The 20,014-nt window shown below is 42.9% G+C and overlaps 1 protein-coding gene across 10 annotated transcripts in view; it reads right to left on the minus strand.

Annotated features, from left to right (window-relative positions):
- The window catches only part of SEC16B (SEC16 homolog B, endoplasmic reticulum export factor), a 62,153-nt gene that overhangs the window by 13,244 nt on the left and 28,895 nt on the right, over positions 1 to 20,014 (minus strand). For all 10 annotated transcript variants that reach the window (XM_058310172.2, XM_058274779.2, XM_071207579.1 and 7 more), the window contains 10 exons: positions 18,842 to 18,983; positions 18,039 to 18,181; positions 17,282 to 17,343; positions 16,327 to 16,462; positions 15,681 to 15,911; positions 11,147 to 11,244; positions 7,982 to 8,063; positions 4,259 to 4,376; positions 3,067 to 3,178; positions 1,264 to 1,369 (listed from right to left, as the gene is read on the minus strand). In XM_058310172.2, coding sequence (XP_058166155.1) covers positions 1,264 to 1,369; positions 3,067 to 3,178; positions 4,259 to 4,376; positions 7,982 to 8,063; positions 11,147 to 11,244; positions 15,681 to 15,911; positions 16,327 to 16,462; positions 17,282 to 17,343; positions 18,039 to 18,181; positions 18,842 to 18,983 — 1,230 coding nt within the window. The remainder of the gene's footprint in view (positions 1 to 1,263; positions 1,370 to 3,066; positions 3,179 to 4,258; positions 4,377 to 7,981; positions 8,064 to 11,146; positions 11,245 to 15,680; positions 15,912 to 16,326; positions 16,463 to 17,281; positions 17,344 to 18,038; positions 18,182 to 18,841; positions 18,984 to 20,014) is intronic.

The raw sequence follows: 20,014 nt of genomic DNA on the forward strand, positions 1-20,014 counted from the left end.
TTACAATCAGCCAAAACAGTACCAAAATAGCAGAGAGATGGGTCAAATAAAGGAGGGAAAGACGTCGACTCCAGAAACCAAATTCTTAAACCCAAAAGTTGCTGAAAGGCTTTGCTGGAGAAGGCAGGACTTTGGTAAAACCCTTAAAGAAGAGAAGATGCTATTTGAGTCATTTCTCTATATACAGTAATTCGTTGATTTTAGAGATTTTGTTCTGCATTTTGTGTTGTGTTGTTGTGTGTTTGCTGTTGTTGGCACTGAACACTTACTACATACACTCTTGATGCCAGGTACTGAGACAGAGAGACAAAAACTCATTAAAAAAGGTCTCTGCCCTAAAGAAGGTAATTCAGGTAGGAAGATGAGGTACCTGAACATGGAAAGAGAAAAAGAACACAAGGGAGCAGGGGTTCAATGTTTGATGGGGACCTGGTTAAGTCATGCCCTGGAAGCCCAGTCCACCACCGTCACTGTAGACTAAAATACTCTCAACACCGAGAGTATATGTTCTAGTGCATTGCAAACATTTACCAATTCAATCTCATGCCACGTCCATTACCCAGACACTAGTATAGTCCCCATTTTACAGACCGAACACTGAGAACCCCTATTACAGTGGTTGGGGGAGGCTTCCCAAAGGAGGGTATGATGCTGGATCTCAGAGTACACATAGGATTTGGACAGGAGGGGGACGCAATGTGAGAATTGTTCTGTCTCAGGTGATTACAGGGCATGGCGTAGAGAAGCTGAGAAGAGAGGTTAGAAACTGTGATGTGGATGCCACCTGCACAGCTGGAGCCCTGAGAAGAAAGAAAGCAGGATGAGGCCGGAGGACATAGCATGGAGGAACTTACAGGGGTCAAAGAAAGAGGAGTGCAAAAGGGATCCAAGAAGGAAAAAGAGTATACAGGGCGAGCAGGCCCCTAGGTGGGCAGGATGGCCAGAGGCTGAGAAGAGGGAAGAGCTGCTCAGAGAGAGCAGAGCAGAGGGAGGTGCAGGGTGGGAGTAAGGCACTGGGATCCAAGGCTGCAAGCCCAAGTTCCTACGTCAGGAGTGAGACTGGAGAGGCCTCTGCAAGATTTCACTTTCATATCTTAAAATTCAGACCTCTAGGGAACATAGAAAGAAATCCTAAGGCTTCCTATTCTCAAACTGATGAGGGAAAGTCCTGGGTACTCTGTGCCAAAAAGCAAACCTCCAGCTGCCCCGGCTCACCAGCCATCTGACCCAGCGACGGCTGTGGCCTCAGCTGGCTTCAGTTACCTGGAAAGAAGAGATGAAGGATTTGGGAGAGCCCAGCATCTGACAATATTCGAAGATTTCCGTCCTCTGGATAGCTTCAGTTGTTGCAAATTTCAAAAACTCTTGACTAAAATCAGAGGAATAGCAATAAAAGAGAGTGAGGTCTAGCGGAAAAAATTTAAATCCTAGTAGACCGCTAAACATCAGCTGCATCATTCCACGGTAGAGTTTCTATCCCGAGCTGATCCCTGGTGACGCTGCTCCAAGAGAGGAAAGAGTTTTGCTCCATGGGGAAGATTTTGCCTCCTCTGTCCCTGCCTTCCTGAGTCTGGGGAAGGAAACATGGCACAACACTGCGCCTAAGGCACTGGGAGGCAGAAACTACAGGGAGGGTACCCCCTTATTTGCCGGAGGGTAACTTGAGGCAAGCTGGACCCATGGCCCAGTCTGCTCTCCCTCCCAGCTCAGTGGAGCACTGGATTCTCCTCTTGAATACTCTGAGACCTAACCTTAGTGTTCCCAAAGCCTGGAAAGTATGTATCCCTGTGAAAAACCACCCCTAGCCTAAACAAAAGAGCAAATCCAGGGGAATGATCTGACACTCCAGGAACACTGACTAGAGGAGGCATGGCAGAGAATGGGGAGGGCTGCTGAGCCGGAAATCCAACGATGGTCCTTAGGTTGGATTTTCATCCAACCAATGAAAAAGTAGGCTGTGTTGATATAATCTGCGGGTACAACAAAAGTCCCCTCAAAATCTCTCCCCTCAACAGTTTGTCATGGTGTTTGAAATCACAGTCACCTGGGTTATTCCTGGGGGTTAGGACATTATCTCCAAAAATTTCCTCTTAAAAATACAAACACAGAAAGAAAGACATATTAACTCAAACTATACTTCCTGTCACATTGGCACAAATGAGCTCCTTCAATAAGCCAACACAGATCAGTGCCTTGACAGAAGGTCATGAACAGGTTATGTTTCTGCAAAGGTAGGTGGTGCAAGAGTTAAAAGTAAGGCTTTTTGCAGCCTGACTGACTGGACTCCAAGTTCAAGTCTACCCCACCCTACCTATATTATCTTAGGTAAGTTATTTAATCGCTTTGTGCCTCAGGTTCTCTCCTCTATAAAATGAAGTTTAAAAATATACCTTCTTAATAGGGTAAATTTTTAAGGATTAAAGGAAATAGTGCAAATATAAAGATTGGCACAAGGTAAGAACTCAGTAAATCTTAACTATTACAGGAGAGAAAGATCCAGAATACGGAGGACTGCTAAGGAGCAAACCAGCCTGTCTGACCATTTATTCCTTCTCTAAAGGCTTATTAAAGTCCTTTTGTTGGAAAGCCTAAGGCTATGACCAACGGAAAATAAGTGACCAGTGGGACTTTGAGGAGCTTATGACCAAGTCATTTTGGTGATGCTGGTATGCCAAAAAGAGGCTGAACCTAGACTTCTTCCACTTTCTAGTGTTGCCCAGGCGGGGGGCTGCCAGCAGAGCAAAGCCACCACACACACAATTTGCTAGCTACTCATTTCTGGCCGTGGAGCCAGGCTACCACCTAATGGCCAGAGGAAGCGATACGACCCAGAAAGCACTGGCTCTAAGCTTCCAAAGCAGCGCTGGGGCCCCCTGGTGGCGTAACGCAGCTCCTACTGGACACATCCTCTCCCCGACCAGCCCAGAAAACAGTCCCGGAGGAGGGGACCAGAAATAGCTGAAGTTCACACAAGAAAATGAAAAACGAAGCCGTGAAATCCAGAAAGAGCTAAAACAGTCCCTGAAAAACGCTCTTCCCACCCCTTTCCTCCAGCAGATCATGTACCTGTGGCTGCTACCCAGCAAGGCCAGGTGGTCCGTCTTCACTGTGTAGTGGCCGAAGGGCACGTGAGCCGTGAGGTAGCAGAAGTGAGCTGCCTCCACAAGCCCCCTCCCGGCTGCAGGAGGAGAAGAACAAGACTAGGTCATGGCACACATTACTGGGTGGAAGAGGGTGAGGACAGAAGCCTCCTGCGAGCAAGTGAATAGTCTTCTTACCACACAAGCTACCAACCCCAAGCCCCGCTCCCTCTCCCGCCAGCATTTTTGGCCTCAAATATTATGTTTCAGTTCTCTTCAGTCTGAATGAAGGACTATTTCATGATGAGGAATTTTCTGTGCATCTCAGTCCTTCCTGAGGACGAGAAGTGGTATAGAGGAGACTACCCTAAGCATAAGAGCAAGCCATTTGGAGTAGCAGTCCTTATAAATTAATGCAAGAAGCCAGTAATGCATTCTTGGGGCACTAATATTTCCTCTGCAAAAATCAAACAATAGAAGACATTCCCCAGTGCTCAGAAAAAATCACATTAATTACCAAATATTTTCTAATTTGGAAAATTTCTCCCATACATTTTCCATTACCTTGAACGGGAACTAATGCAAGGACGTGGAGTACTGAACGCAGCGCCTGGCACCCCAGAAGGGCTCAGCAAACCTAAGTTCCCCACCAGAGTGCCGAACAGCCTGCCAACTGGGCACAACCCTCCACGCAGCGCTATTAAATTTAAAAGCAATATTTCACTAAATTCCACAAAGAGAGCCATGATCCCCAGATGTTCTGTCCCTTGAACCAATTTGAGAACCACTGATCTGGAACATTCAGGTGTAAGTAGGATTTCCAATCTGACTGAAATGGGTCACTGCGGGACCAGCGGCACCAGCAGGTAAGGCGCCCATGTGTTGCCTCCATCTGCAGGGGAACCTCACCCAGGGCTAGAAAATCAGCTGCTGAAAGGGGCCTTCTGCAGCAGAACACCAGTCTCAGGGGCCAGCCTGCAATGGCTTGCAGCAGAGATTCTGAGAAACAGACAGGCAAGAAGGACACTCCTTTCCCAGAGCGTCTTTCCCCCAAACACTGAGGCTCCAGGGTCAAAGGCATAGACTCTGGCCTGACATCAAATCTAAGGACAGGGTGTTCAAAGCCCATCTGGAGACACCCTAGGGGAGAGGAAGGGGCCAGGCTGGCTGCCGCTTACCCAGGGTGTCGCCCATGGTGACGATGGCACGCTGGTACAGCTCCACGTCCCCAGTCTGATTCGACAGAATCACAGCCAAATGAGGCCTCCAGTCTCCCCACTGCTTGTCCCCACAACACTGAGAAGCAGCAGAAAAATGAAGATTTACCAGATAGTGCAGGGCTAGCCAGGATGCCAGCTAAGAACAACGTTGTCTCTTCCCTGTTTTGCAGGAGTTTAGGGAGTGCCCATTACACTACCTGAAATGCTGCCATTCGTTGATTTAGAGCATCTTTTTAGAAAATCAAAACTCCTAGGAGGATAGACAGACAAGGACAGAGATACACAGATGATAAGAGATAGAAGGATAGATTAGGTAGATTAGAAGGGAGGGAGGGAGGAAGACATTACTGGTCATTTACTAATTTTCAAATCTCTTCTTGGCACTTCCACCCCAAACAACCAGGGACAAAAAGAAAAACGGATGCTACAGTGGGAGAAGGAAGAGCAAAACAATCCTTGGCTAATGAGAAGAGGACAACTATTAGCCAATTTCAGAAGTCAGGAGTGCACTGGGCTCCTTAACATCTTACCAAATAGCTCATGTTTTCTGATTTTCAACACCTCTTCTCACACAGCATCTTATTTAATAGTTAAAACAAACTTATGAAGTCTAATTCCTATCCCCTTTCCCCACTTGCAAACCAAGTGGGCCAGTCAGGACTCCATACCCGTTCATCTTCCTCCCAGCCCAGGACTATGCCCCATCCCTCTGGTGGCAAAGCAGAGGTAGTAGAGGTCCACCAGGGGGCAGCAGAGTGTAAACAGAGCCGTGGAAATGGGCTGAAGCCCCACTTAAAGGGTGCCTGTCCTGAAGTCCAGCCCTGGGGCCACCCTTCTCCTGAATGGAGATGAATTTCAGGGTAGGAAATATCAATAAAGAAAAAACATAATATCAGAAACAACACAGGCTGTGGAGCCAGACCTGGACTCAACTCCTGAGACCTGCCTCTTGAGCAAATTTCTTAATATCTTTGATTTTTTTCCCCTCATCTCTAAAATGGAGATCATAATTTCTATCTAACAGAGTTATCTTTAGAATAAAATGAGATAAATAAAGCACAAAGCGTTAGTGCTTCACACTAGGTTTGTACTTGGTAAGTTACATGTAGGTGTAAATGCACACACTTACACACCCAGAGTGGGAAACCCAGCAGAGGAAAGAGGTGATTTCAGACCAGCCTATCTTCCAATTCATTACATAGAATGAGTAGAGCAGAACATTGAAAGTAATGACTAAGACTTAAAGGTCAAAACTGTTCACCACTATTTGATCTTTGTAATTATCCCAGGAACCAAAAGCCATTTTATTCAACTCCATTTGGTACTTACTCCTTGTCCATCTGAACAATGCAATGTCAATAAGGATGAGGATGAGGATAAATCACAATAATAATAGTCATTCTCATTTACTATGCTCTGAACCGAGCTAAGCATTTTTCCTACCTACAATTACATGGGCTAAATACTACTATTATCACCGTTTTTACATGTAAGTCAGGCAGACCTCTTCTTACTGGAGCTAAAGAAACCAGCAAAAGATAAGAAAAACCTTTGCTAAAGTGAAAACAATCTTGCAAGTCATTCTTCTCTCTTCTCCCTAGGTAACTTGAAAAATCACTGTAAAACAGATCTATAAGGAGATAGAAAAAGAGCTAACATGTATTAAGTGACTTCAATGGGTCGGGTATAATGGCTACATTTTTGCATACTCCCCCTCCTTTAATTTTTCATAATAACTCTCTGGGTTAGGCACCAAAATCCCCACAAAGATTTTAAAAAACTGAGGCTCTGTGAAAATAAAAATGCCAAGTTCATACAGCAGAAAGGAATAGAGTCTAGATTAAACCTGTGATTAAACCTATGTCTGTGTTTCCAGTTGCATTCTCTTTCTACTATACCACACATGGCATGTAACTGAAATCGGGCCTCTTTACTGGCAGGCTGGGAAACTCCCAAACTCTGAGATCAAATACTGCGTTGGCACATCACCTCTAGGTGCTCAGTTTTCTCACCTGAAAGTATGGAAAATTTAGCTAGCTCTACCTTTGCAGTGAAACCCAATGGACTGTTGGTTGATTAAATCATTTCATGCATTTAGTCCTTCATGACATGAAAGTAATTTCAGCAGGCCGTTCAGCTGGATTGTAAGGTGTGCTCTGTGTGTCAGTATAGCCAGTTGATTTGACAAAAGGGCATAAAAGTTATTTCTCTTTTCTTGGAATTACCCACAAGCAATAAGAACAAAAAAGCAAAAATGTAAATTCCATTATCAACTAAAACCTAAGCCTTGAAGCATGAGAAAGGGTTGTGGAAAGCAATAGAGACTGAACTGAGGCGCACTCAGGAGGAAGCAGGGCGAGGCCACCAGAGGGAGTGGTTCCCGCGGTTCCTCCACAGGCTGGGGAGAAGCAAAGGTGAGCCGTGGAGACCCAGAAAACTCCTCAGGGCATGAGGAAAATGACAGAGAGCCTCGACTATACCCCTGGTCCCTCCCCAGCACAAACCTCCCTGGTCCAGAAAAGATTTAGTTCCTTGAACGTTACATAATATAAAGGAATAGTACAGAAACTGTTCAAGAACAAGATAAGGTAAAAGGAGGAAGTAATGTGAAAATAATTGGAAAGCAGAGAGAAGATGCACCAGAAAAAATTTTCCACAGAACAAATGAAAAAAATTGTCACCAAACATTTCATTATGAATTTAAATAAAGTAATGAAACAACTGCTTCCATGGAAAGAAGAGCATCAAGCTGAGTTTTAGAGTTCAAGAAAGAGACAGTGGAGGAAGAGATACATATGACCTGCAGAGCTCAGAAAAGAAACAGGAGAAAAGTCCAAGAAAAAAAAAAGAAAAGAGTGCTATATATATGGTTCAAATACATGTATGTATATGTGTATATAATATATATGCATGGAGTTCCTGGAAAGAAAACCGAAATAATGGAACAAAACAAATATTTAAAGATATAATTAAAGAAAACTTTCCTGAGCTACAAGAACATGAACATATTAAAAGGGAATGCTGTGTCCCAAGAAAAAACTGACCCAGGCATGAACACCTAGATACAGTCTTGTAGAGTTATCAGAATTTCAAAGATAAGGAAGGAATCCTTCTGGACAAAAATATCAAATTTCTTAGAATGGGAAAAATATCAAGCTGACCTCACACCTCTCCTCAGCCATATTCAGCTCTAGAAGAGAGTGGAACTACATATATAAAATCTAATACAGGCAGCTTTGAAGGAGCACAGTGGTGGAATTGCTTCTGCTGAGGAAAAGAAAGGCAGCCTTGCCGTGGGAAGCCCAGAGAACAATTGTGTTTCTCTTGCTGTTCACAACAAAGCAGGCGGTGGTGCTGAAGAACGGGCAAGGTCTTCAGAATCAGGTAGACCTAGGCTGAGACTGACTCTACTACTCTCTATCCATGAGGTCCTGAATTATATTAAACCTTTGCACCTCACTTTCCATGTATGCAAAATAGGGATGATAATTCCTACCTCCCTGGGTTAAATAAAGTAATATGTGTCAAAGTGCTCAGCAGGGAGCTGGGCCCGTGGTAGGTGATTAATAAACAATGATGGCTTAGTTTTCACCCTTGAAGCCGTCCCAGCGTTCCCGAGCAGCCGCATCCATGAGCCCTGAGGACGCTGGGGTGTTAAAGCAGCCCCTTCCCAATAGGTACCATGGCCGCTTGTGGAATCCTCCCGGACATGAGCTGGAAGAGAGTCTGCAGTGGGTCGTTGAGGGCCAGCGTGCTGGTGAAGCTGCAGGGAGAGGTAACCGTCAGTGGGGGCCGAGCCAAGCAAGCCTCTTTAGCCCTGTCCCGCAAGGCAAAGACCACTGATTTCAGCGGCTTCTTTGGAACATGAGCTTCCCTTTTCTTTCTTCTGTGCCTTTGAGGGGGCTGGCAGGATCTCCATTCCACCACACACCCCCAAACAGATCTCAATGGTGCTAAATATTGGATATTTTCTGCACCTTGGCACAGACACCCTAACTCTTTTTTTTCAATTGGGGTAACATACATATAACATAATTCTTGCTATTTTAACTATTTTTACATATATGATTCAGTGGCACTAATTACATTTTTAATGTTGTGCTACCGTCAACACCATATTACCAAAACTTTGTCATCACACAGAAAAGGAACTCTGGGTCGGTTAAGCAATAACTCCCGGTTTTCTCTTCCCCCCACTCCCTGGTATCCTCTAATCTACTCTCTCTATGAATTTCCAGGTATTTCCCATGACTGGAAGCATACAGTATTTGTCATTTGACTACCACACTAACTCTTGAGTAATGACTTCTGTTGGTCTTCCTCTATTGTGGAGGTGACTCAGCAACATCTCGACGACCCGTGGAAAGCCCCAGCAGATAACCTGAAAGCCTTGTGTGTGGACCCCTCCTCCCCAGCCACCTTCGATGCCTCCCCCACAGCAGCTCTTCTCCTGGCCAAATCCTCAGCTCTCGGTGTCATTTTCCGGGCTCCTCACAAGTGCTTTTACTCACAGGCACGAAAAAGCCATTTTCAGTAACCAAAGAGGCGTGCTACAGGGACCAGAAATTACCCTGCTGATGACAAACTGTGGGATATGCTTAACAAGGATATAATAAGCTCTACAGCTGATCTGAGATTGAAGCATACTCAGTAAGAGATATTTTTCACAATTCAGTGGGCCCCATCAAAACTCAATGGCCCAGGGCAAAACTCTGTAGCACAGAAGTATGCTGCAATGTGGGGCTGCGGCTGTTCTTTCCAAAACCCAAAGGAAAAGCACTCCTCAGAACTCCATCTTTTATTTAATAGCACCCTTAACCTTGGAGCGCTGAGCTCTTTTCCTACTCAGACTTCAGCATTCCCACCAATCCCGTCTCTGAACATATGGAGGGCACAGTGGTGTTACTAGTCCCTGGGATGACAGAGGGTTCGCGTGATAGCGCGACTCAACCGAGGCCACTGTGAAAAACAGGCTCCCAGGCTCGTGCGACAGACGGAGCTTCAAGTGGAAGTCCGACGTTTTACCCAACTGTCAGCCCAGCAGGATTTATGGCCGATTCAAATATGTTAGGCAGGGAAGGCAGTTCCACAGCTTTAAGCAATACTAGAGGATAAACATTGAGGTAACACCCTTCTCACAGCCTGATCTACGCTTGCCCCTTAGAGTGGGATTGTCCTCAGCCCGCCCCCCATATCTTGCGGCTGCCATCCCACAAGACTGAGTCTCAGATGCTAGCCGGAGCCTGAAACCCTTCTCTCGCACCCACCACGTCTAGTGGATCCTAGCTCTCTTTTTCCCTTTCGTTCCCCTGATTCCAAACTCCTGCCTACATACCCTCAGCTCAATCTCTGTGTCTTCCTTGCTCACTCTAGCACCTGGCTCTTGGGGACAGGCATCATTGCTGATCAAGTACCTCCCTTTAGTCTCAACCTCTCCCACTACCTTACATGAAGCCTTCTGGATCTAATTCCCAATCGTGTAAACTCCTTTTTTACATCACAGTCCATTGTCCCGCTACCCCCACACTCCTAGCTATTTCTCCATATACCCATATCTGCACTGTAAGACTAAATGGTACTTAATCAGTTACATCGAAAACTTCAGTCCTACTGTGGAAACAGTTCATCAGTTCCTCAGAAAGTAAATAACTACCATAGAACTGACAATCCCACTGCCAGGTGTATACCCAGAAGAACTGAAAGCAGGGACTCAAGCGTATGTTTTCTTACCAATGTTGATGGTGGCATTATTCACAACTGCCAGAAATTGGGAGGAACCCAGTGTCCATCTACCAATGCCTGGATATATAAAATGTGATATATGCATGCAATGGCATATTATTCAGCCATGAAAAAGAATGAAGTTCTGACACATGTTCAACATAGATGAGTCTTAAAGATATTATGTTGAATGAAACAAGCCAAACACAAAAGGACAAAAACTGTGTGATTTCACTTACATGAAATAGTCAGAATATGCAAATTCATAAAGTCAGAAACTAGAATACAGGTTACCAGGGGCTAAGTCCAGTAGGGAAATAGGGAGTTAATGTTTCATTTGTATGAAGTTTCTGTAGAAATGTTTTGGCAATAGATGATGGGGATGGAAGCATAACTTTGCATATGTAATTAACACCACTGAACTGTATATTCAAAAAAGGATCAAAGGGAAATTTTAGGTTGTATATATAAACTATCACAAACCACACACTCAAACCCATAGAACTAACAACACCAAGAATGAACTCTAATGTTAACAGTGGGCTAATGTTAATAGAATAATTATAATAATATTGTTTCATGAGTTGTAACAAAGATACCATACTAATGCAAAGTATTAATAACTTGAAAAACTGTGTGTGAGTGGAGAATATATGAGAACACTGTACTTTCAGCATGACATTTCTATAAAACTACTACAGCTCTAATAAACAAGAAGTTTACTGAATGATTGAAACACTTCAAAATAAAAATCCTTTAGTCCTAGCTCTGTCCATTTAAATGACTGTCCATTCCTTCACTGATGGAACTAGCTAGAACAGTCCCTTCAAAAGAGAGAAGACTACAACAATGTAGAATCCTACTTAATTTTCGGAAAATGCAAGGCTGGAAAATGTTACTAAAAAGGTTATCTTCAACTTAGCAGGTAGAAATAATGTATCCATGTCTAGATTGTAAGGATCTGAAAAAGAAAAATGCTATGCCCAGCTCAGAAAAGAGAAATTGGAAAGATGCTTGGGGTATGGGGATTCTTGGTACATTTGCATTCCTCCCCATCATTACCCCCATGTTTGGTGGGGAGGCTTTTCTGCTCCATTGGGATACTTTGCACAAGGTACAACTTACCCACTCATGACCCAGCTATAGGTCCTTGCATCCATCTTGCTGGACAGGAACAAAGCATGACCCCACAAGTGGTTCTTCATGGCCCATTCCAAGGCTTCCTGAAAACCAAAAACACCATATTCAATACTGGCTTGCTCATCTTTCTTTAACAACAACAACAACAACAAAATTACTTTGCTTAGGTACCACTGCACCTCAAGCAGTAGAAGCTGGACTTCCAGGAAGACTCTTGCAGGGCCTCCCATATGAAAGTGAAAAAGGGTTGAGGGTAAGGAGAATCAGGTATTAACTGGCACTGTTATCTTTAGGTTGTTCCCGTATCGAACCTTCACCTTATCAAAATCCATTATGCTATTTCATTAGATTCCCCTCCGACCTAGTTGCCAGTTAGCCTGACCTTTTAGCAAAAGTTACAAAATGCTGGCCTATGCTCCAAGAATGAGGGAACCAATTCAACCCAAGGACTGGGTCTCATAAAACACATAGCAAAATGGTATTCATGGGGGCATATTACAGGAACAATTCCTTTTATAACAACTATGGCAGAGACTACTAGTGGTTCGCCAAAATCCATATTCTCTTTGCTGAGCAAAAAATTGGACTACATTTTCCCACTGCCCTTGTACCTAGGTGTGGCTGAGTTTTAGGCAGTGAAATGGGAGTCAAAGTGAAGCAGGCAATTCCAGATCTCACCCGTAAAACCAAGCCCCGCATTAATTCTCCATGTCCTTTTCCTCATCTGGCTGTCTGGAATGGAGATGACTCTTGGACAACCTTGGAAATGATATGTTGAATATGGGAAAGCCTCCAACATCCTGAGTTGGATCTTGCATGATTACATGCATGGGCTGCCCCACTGGTCTGTTCACCATCTTACATGAATAGAAGTAAATTGCTATTGCATTTAAGCTAGTATACAATGTAGTCAATCTACCCCTCCTAATACTACAACTAATTGCTTATTAGCTATAAAATGCCTTCAAACACCAAGTTAATGATGCCATTAACTGGGTAAGAAGGAATACATCTGCAAACTAAAGAAAAAATACATATTCATCCATTCATTCACTTTTCAGAATTATTTACTGAGAATTGAATTCATATGTGAGGTTTGAGCCAACATTGTGATTTTGGACAGGAAGTTGCTAATAAAGAAATTCCACATCCAAATAAAAAATTCTCTGATCCTCCCAACATCTTCCCATGTAATCTTCCTTGAAGAGAGAGGAGTTAAGAGAATTTAGCCTCACATCAAGTACAAATAAAAAATAAATAAAAAGACATTAGAAGTTACTCTTTGTACATTTAAACTATTTAATAATAACTTTTGGTTAAAAGAAGTTACTAGTACTTGGTTGGGAATCAACAGTTTACTCAAAAAATCTAGCCCTTCAATAATATAATGTATGACTAAGTGAAGAAATTGAGAATTTCTATCAGGGACTATGGATCTCAAACACTAGCAAAATCAGACCCCCATTAAATATTAATAAAAAGCTTAATATGTTTTGTTATCCTGCTCCTTCACAAATCACTACCATAGACTCCACCTTGCCCTCACTTACCTCTGGGGCAAGTTATGAAAGTTGTTATGGGGAAGTGGTTAAAAGCTCAGGCTCAGGCATCGGGCTGCCTGGGTTAAACCCTGGATCTGTTACTTACTAAATTTTCCTCATCTGTAAATATGTAAGATAATAATATAACTTAATGTATAGGGTTTGTATAAATAATACATGAGATGATGCAAGTAAAGTCCTAAGTGAGTACCTGGCAAGTAGAAAGTATTTAGTAAATATTTGTTTTTGCTATTATTTTATTGTCATCACGTGCCTTTCTTAGGTACAAAGATCGTAACTTATTTATCTTTGTGTCCTACTATCTCTAGGCTCACTGCCTTAGAATTAGTAGATGCTTAATAAATGTTTATTGAATAAATGAATCAGTGGTGAAACTGCAAGTTTCTAACATATGGTGCATATATATATGTGTGTGTATATATATGTATGCAGATAGATAGATAGATAGATAGATAGATAGATAGATAGATAGATAGATAGATAGATCAACTTGTCTAGGACTCATTGAAAATATAACATCATACACCAGCACCCCCAAAAAAATCCAAGAGATGAAACGTTTAAATGCAAAAGCTGGGAAGCAGATTTGGCTCAACAGATAAGAGTGTCTGCCTACCACAGGAGAGGTCCAGGGTTCAAACTCAGGGCCTCCTGACCCATGTGGTGAGCTGACTCACGCGCAGTGCTTATGCACACAAGGTGTGCTGTGCCATGCAGGGGTGTCCGCCACATAAGGGAGTCCCACTCACAAGGAATGCACCCTGTAAAGAGAGCTGCCCAGTGCAAAAAAAGTGCAGCCTGCCCAGGAGTGGTGCTACACACAGGGAGAGCTGATGCAGCAAGATGACACAACAAAAAGAAACACAGATTCCCAGTGCCGCTGACAAGAATACAAGCAGGTACAGAAGAACACACTACGAATGGACACAGAGAGCAGACAACTTAGGGGGGTCAGGGAAGGGGAGAAAATTTTAAAAATAAATAAATAAATCTTTTTTAAAAATAAATAAATGCAAAAGCCACAAAAGCACTTGAACTTAATTTTTACAAATTTAATTTGGAATAGGTAAAGCCTTTATAAATAAGACCAGAAAAAAATCTCAGAAGCCATAAAATAAAATATGGACAAATGTGAATATATAAAAATAAAAGCAATTTTGCATACACAAAATCAAAAGACAAAAACTAGGGAATGTATTTGCAACTCACATCACATTCAAACACAATTTGTAATTTTGAACAGGAAGTAAATATATAGAGATGCTACAAATCAAGAGAAAAGATCAAAGACCCTATAGAAAAATGTGGAAAACAGATGAAAAAAGGAACTCACTGATGAAAAGACATTCAACTTCACTCATAATCAGAGAGATGCAAATAACTACACTAAATCAGATTGTTTCACCTCTCAGATTGGCATATATCAAAAAGTTTGAATGCATACTGCATTGGTGAAGGGGTGGGGAAACAAGTTCTCATACATTTCAGGTAAAGTAAATTGGTACAACTTCGAAAAAGGCAAATTATCAATATCTATCAAAATGACAAACTGTACGCCCTTTAAGCCAACATTTCCACTTGTAGAATTTTATTTTACATATATTCTCTCACACTGAGCAAATTGGCAATGGTTTTTTATTGCAGCACTGTTTGTGATAGCAAAACTTGGAGACAATCTAAACGTTCATCTATAGGGGTTAGGTAAATAAGCTGCAATTTATCCACAGAATACTGTGCAGCCACAAGAAATAATGAGGCAGTTCATTACGTATGGCCTGAGGGCCAAATCCCGCCTGCCACAGGACAGCCGACATTTTTTAATGATTGGGGGAAAAAATCAAAAGAAGACTATTTGGTGACACATAAAAATTATATGAAATTCAAATTTCCATGTCCATAAGCAAAGTTTTATTGGGGGCACAGCCACAGCCACTTGTTTAAGCATTGCCTGTGGCTGCATTCTCACTACAACGGCAGAGCTGAGTGGTGGCAACTGAAACCATATGGCCTGCAAAGCCTGAAACATTTACTGTCTGGCCCTTTACAGGGAAAGTTTTCCAACCCTTGATACAGAGTGTTTTCTAAAACATTTTGTTAAATGAAAAAGGAAGGTGCAGAAATGGTAGAGAGTGTCCTATGAGAACAACAGAAAAGGACAAAATGAAGCACTGGGTGACAGGAAGGTGAGGGGTGTCCTTTCCCCATTAGGTTCCTTTTCTCGTTTGACTTTTGAATCATGTGAAAATGCTCAAATTATTTTTTAATTTATTTTATGATTTTTTAAAAGTGTTTGAGTTCAATTTGAAAATCAAGATTTCACTCTTCGTCTGTTGAATTAAATTATTCAATATTGATAGGTATACCTTAGATACAGCTGGTGGGAGTCCCATTTATAAATAAACTTCCTGGGAACCAATTTGGTGTATATATGAAGAACCTTTTAAGTAATTCCACTTCTAGGAATCTATCCTAAGTAAATAATAAAAGATCAGCAAAAATTTATGTAATAAGACATTTGAATGCCATAATTAATAATGGTGACAAAATTGAAAGCAGCCTAAATATTCAAAAATGGTGGCTCGGTTAAATAAAATACTATGCATTCATATGATGGATTATTATACCACCACTTTTTGAAAGATGCTTCTGAGGCCATTTAATGGGATAATTTACCATATAACGTTAAGTAAAAGAGAGAAAAACAATTGTATATATTATTGTGTTATATATTATTCTATATGAATAGCAAAATGCTAGATGTAAATATATCGTGATGTTAAAGTGGTTATCTTTTAATGGTATGACTATAGGTGTTTTTATTTTTCTTCTTTGTGCCTTTCTGAATTTCCCAACTGCTCTAAAATGAATTCTATTACTCCTATAATTAGGTGAGGGGTGAGTGGTGGGGAAGGATGATGGTTACATTTTTAGAAACTTTGAAGGGCAGGCAGACTTGCCTTTTTTCTTCCATAGTAGAGCAGCTTGGTGAATTTCTCCACGATCTGTGCGGGCGTCTCCACACTGGGGGGGACCTCCCCCGTGAGCAGATTCGTGGTACCTGAGCTCCTCACCGGCCAGTCCTCATCCGTCAGGTTGATGAGGTTGGCCACGGGCATCTGCCTCTTATACTTCTCCAGCTTCTTGCAGTCTTGCATCAGCAGCTCAGCTATGTCAGACCCTACCATGGACTGCAAGGCAAAGAGAGTCACCCTAGGAGGAAAATCCTAATAGTCCTCAAGCTGGCAGCCCATGTTGGAGAAGGAAGGCCCCAGAGCATCCACCTTCTTCATAAGGAAGCAACTCAGGCAAAGGCAAATCCAAGGTAGTTCCTTCTTGGATTGCTGTATTTCAAAATTCAGCTTCACTATCAGAGTTATTTTCTGCCTCTCAGGAGAGTCAAAGTTTGCCAGAAATAGTCACAATTTCATAAGTGATAACCCAGGACTGCTACCATAATCCCAGGCCAGGGGAGTAAACAGCAGAGGAGAGGTTAGCATTGACATTGCTTCCTTAATATGACTTCCTAATCATGCCATAAGCCCATCCTCATCTCCTTCGGTGTGGCCTGCACCTGCCCACCCCATCAGAGCGGTAATACTTCACCCCATTTTGCCGACAAAGGAGAACCAGCAGTTGCCAGAGTAGGGCGGAGTCTCTACTCCTCGGTATCTGAGATGTGCGGCTCTGAGCTGCTTTCTGCTGGCAAAACGTCATGATATCCACTTTGTGTACATCTTCGCTATGGAGAGAGTTCAGGGAGCAAAGAATGAGCAGCATGGCAGACACCTCCCCTGTACAGGACAAGGCTTCACCTGGAGCATAAGGGCCACTGGCTGGCCAGGGGTTTAGGTGGAAGGCTGGCAACCCAGGACTGGGGTAATGTTCCCTTGTAGAACAGGAAGCGACTTCAGAAATTGTCTTGTACACCCCTTTCATTTTACAGATGAGGAAACTGAGGCCCAGAGACCTGAACTGACTACTCAGAGAAGGCTAACTGACCTGTCCACCATGGTACCAAGTCAGGAGGACGCCCAGGCCTGAGACCCACAACAAAGGACATCCTGAATACATTTATCGGAAACATGACCAGGACTTTAAAAGCAGTTCTAGCTCAGTTCTGCAGAGGGCAGACTTACACATGTCTCAGTGACTCCAGCACAGACAATGTTTTATCTCCTGAAAAGCTATGGCTGCAATTTTTTTTTTCCACAATGATCCATTTGTTCATGACTTCCCCAGCTCTACTATTCCCCTAATATCTACTAATCACACTGAATGCTAAAGCTGCTTACCGTGTAACCTCTGCAAAATGGAAATGATTTTTAGATTTTTTAACCTTTATGCTAATTTTTCTTCCTGCCCTTCAATTATGGAATGGATTTTCAAAACGGCTTAGGCCACGTATGGTTCCATCTTGCAGCACAGAGAATTTTACTCCTGCAGGGGTATACGTTTTCTTCCAAGGAAACCAAGAGCAAATCCCCACAATGCTGATGTGGGCAAGGTTTCCTAGCTAGCATTCAGGTGCCCTTACTCGGCAGCTCTTACAGTAATTCACCTGGTCAGAGGTCCTGAGAAAGTTCTCATCTCCTCTTGCTCCTCAGAGTCATTAAGAATAACCTGAAACAAAAAGTAGATGTGGTCTACAAGACTACAGACTATGTCTACCCAATGCCACTTTCAGTCTAACCCAGTTCATTGCCTTGTGGAGAAAGCAAAATGGCAAAACTGAGCTATTCTGTTGCTAAAGATAAGCCAATAGCATCTGAGGAAAGCATAACTCTAGCATCACTTCTTCCAGAGAAGAGTCAAGCCAAATCCAGGAGTGTAAGGCTCAGTACCCCAAGAGAACATCCCCAGGCTCAGGTGAAGGGAAGTAGAATTATGTTAAGAGTAGTTGGGTGGGAAGCAAACATGACTCAAGCAGTTGGGCCCCCACCTACCACATGATAGGTCACAGATTCAATTTCCAGTGCCTCCTAAAAAGATGACAGAAAGCTGACACATGGGCTGACTCAGCGAGCTGACGCAATAAGATGACGCAATGAGATGACACAATGAGGAAACACAATGAAAGACACAATATGCTGGGAGCACAGGTGACCCAAGCAGTTGGGCACCTGCCTACCACATGGGAGGTCCTGGGTTCGGTTCCCAGTGCCTCCTAAAAAGATGACAAGCCAGCACAGCGAGCACACAATGAACAGACATGGTGAACAGACAGTGAGCACAAATAAAATAAATCTTTAAAAAAAAATAAAGAGTAGTTGGGTGATCAGTGTGCTGGCATCCCAGGGGCATAGAATCTTCCTTACCTCCATGCTGTGCAGTTCAACAAGGGCTGTCTTCCCATCAGTGGGAGAGCTGGGACCCACGTACACCAGCTGGCCTCCTGGCCCAAAACTCACAGGTACATGAGGGACGTAGAACTTCATGGGTGCCTTGGCAGCTGGTGCCTCTGACCAACAGACACAAATTGACACTGTTACCATCACTGCTACTACCACAGACCTATTTCTGTCCAAACTGACCTGGTACCAAGATAAGATTCTCCATGGGCTATGTAATTAGAGAAAGTCCAGGCTCCAAGTCAGATTTTAAGGCTCTGATAATACATTGGAATATAATGCAAGGATGTGATGATTTGTTCCAAAGAATAATCTACCAGGCCCAAACTTCCAATGATGGTGGGAGGCCAAGGAACCTCTGCTCTCATAGACTCCTTGGCTTTCACAGCCCCTACCGTCATGAGATGTCTCCTACATCCACACAAGGCAACTATACTCTGTGTCCTCCTTTGCTAGTTCTAATTCTCTCTGGTCTTCACTTTCTTACAAAGCTTTCCTGTTACTCAAAAACCTCTCTTGGTGCCTCTTTTCCCAGCCTGATGTTGGCGAGGGCAGTGAAACCTTCCAAGAATCATTGATGAGGCCATCTCCATTACAAGGGGACAGGTGGGAAATGATGGAGCCACCAAGTTGACCTCTCTGCCTAGGAGACCCACAAAAGCCAAGGAGGCAGACAATGATCTGTTCCAAGGGTGACTTTCCAAGAGACTTGCCACCCGACCATGTCCCCACCTGAATTAACCACCTACTTTGATCACTTTAGTACTCACCAGACTGAACTGGACTCCAGGTTGCTGAAGCCATAGTATCATACTGCTCAGACTCATCCAGCATGTACTGACTGAGCTCATAGCTGCTGGAGCTAAGGCCAGACTCGTGCTGCTGGAGAAGGTTGGACTTATTGGTCAATGGCTAGAAGTTAAAAACAATAAAAACATGGGAAGGATCAGAAGCAGTTTTAGAGAGTGGTCTTCACAAGCGTTACTTCAAAAAAAAATCAATTTTTCAAATAAACACAGTGGACATGGATGTGTTTAAAAGACAAGAAGGGTTCATTCAATTCACAGGTATTTTTTGAAAGACACATTATGGTCTAGTGGAAAGAGTGCAGCTTTTGGGGTTAGGAGGCCTAAATTCAAATATCAACTTTGTCAATACCTGGCTGTTGTACCTTGGACAAGTAATTCAGCCTCTCTGAGCTCAATCATATCTACCTTATGTACCTCAAATACTTACCCATGTATTCATTCCCCAGCTATTTACTAAGGATTCACCATGCCCCAAGAATTTACCCAGGAGATACAGTGATGTACAAAAAAACAAGGTCCCTGGTCCCCTCATGGAGCTTACAGTCTGGGAGCATATGAGTAAAACAATGGATGCAAAGCTCTTGGTAAAGTGCTGTACAAATGTATGTGTTTGCTAGTGTTGGGTTTTTATCACTAGTAATCGTAACAATATGTTCTCTGTCCTGTTAAGTGCTCAGTTTACAAAAGAAACTGCCTCAAAAGTCATTTCCTCTTTTCTTTAAAAGTTAGTCTCCACTAAACAGGGAGAAAAATTAATACACAACTGCCAAGAATTAAGACTTTGTTTCTTTGCAACTTTTCCATAAATATAAAATTACTCCAAAATAACAAAATTGTTTTAAAAAGCTACAAACTCCATTTTACAGCCCTGCTGGAACATGCAGTAAGAATTTAGAGGAGAGAGATGGAAAAATCAGGACAGCTTTCAAGCCCTTTTTCAGGCCGGAATTAAAGAATCTGACAACTTTCTGCTTCCTGGGTAAACCAAATTGCTAGTCCACTGGGGTTTCAGAGAAAGACTCAAACCCTACACCTGGTGGCAGCCTCTTCTGCTCTTTCCCAGACCCTCAGAGTGACTTGCGTGACATTTCCTCATCCAGTCACTTTGACAATAACGCAGAAGGGGCAGCTCAG

Source organism: Dasypus novemcinctus, chromosome 13 (assembly GCF_030445035.2).
Source record: "Dasypus novemcinctus isolate mDasNov1 chromosome 13, mDasNov1.1.hap2, whole genome shotgun sequence".
NCBI lineage: Eukaryota > Metazoa > Chordata > Mammalia > Cingulata > Dasypodidae > Dasypus > Dasypus novemcinctus.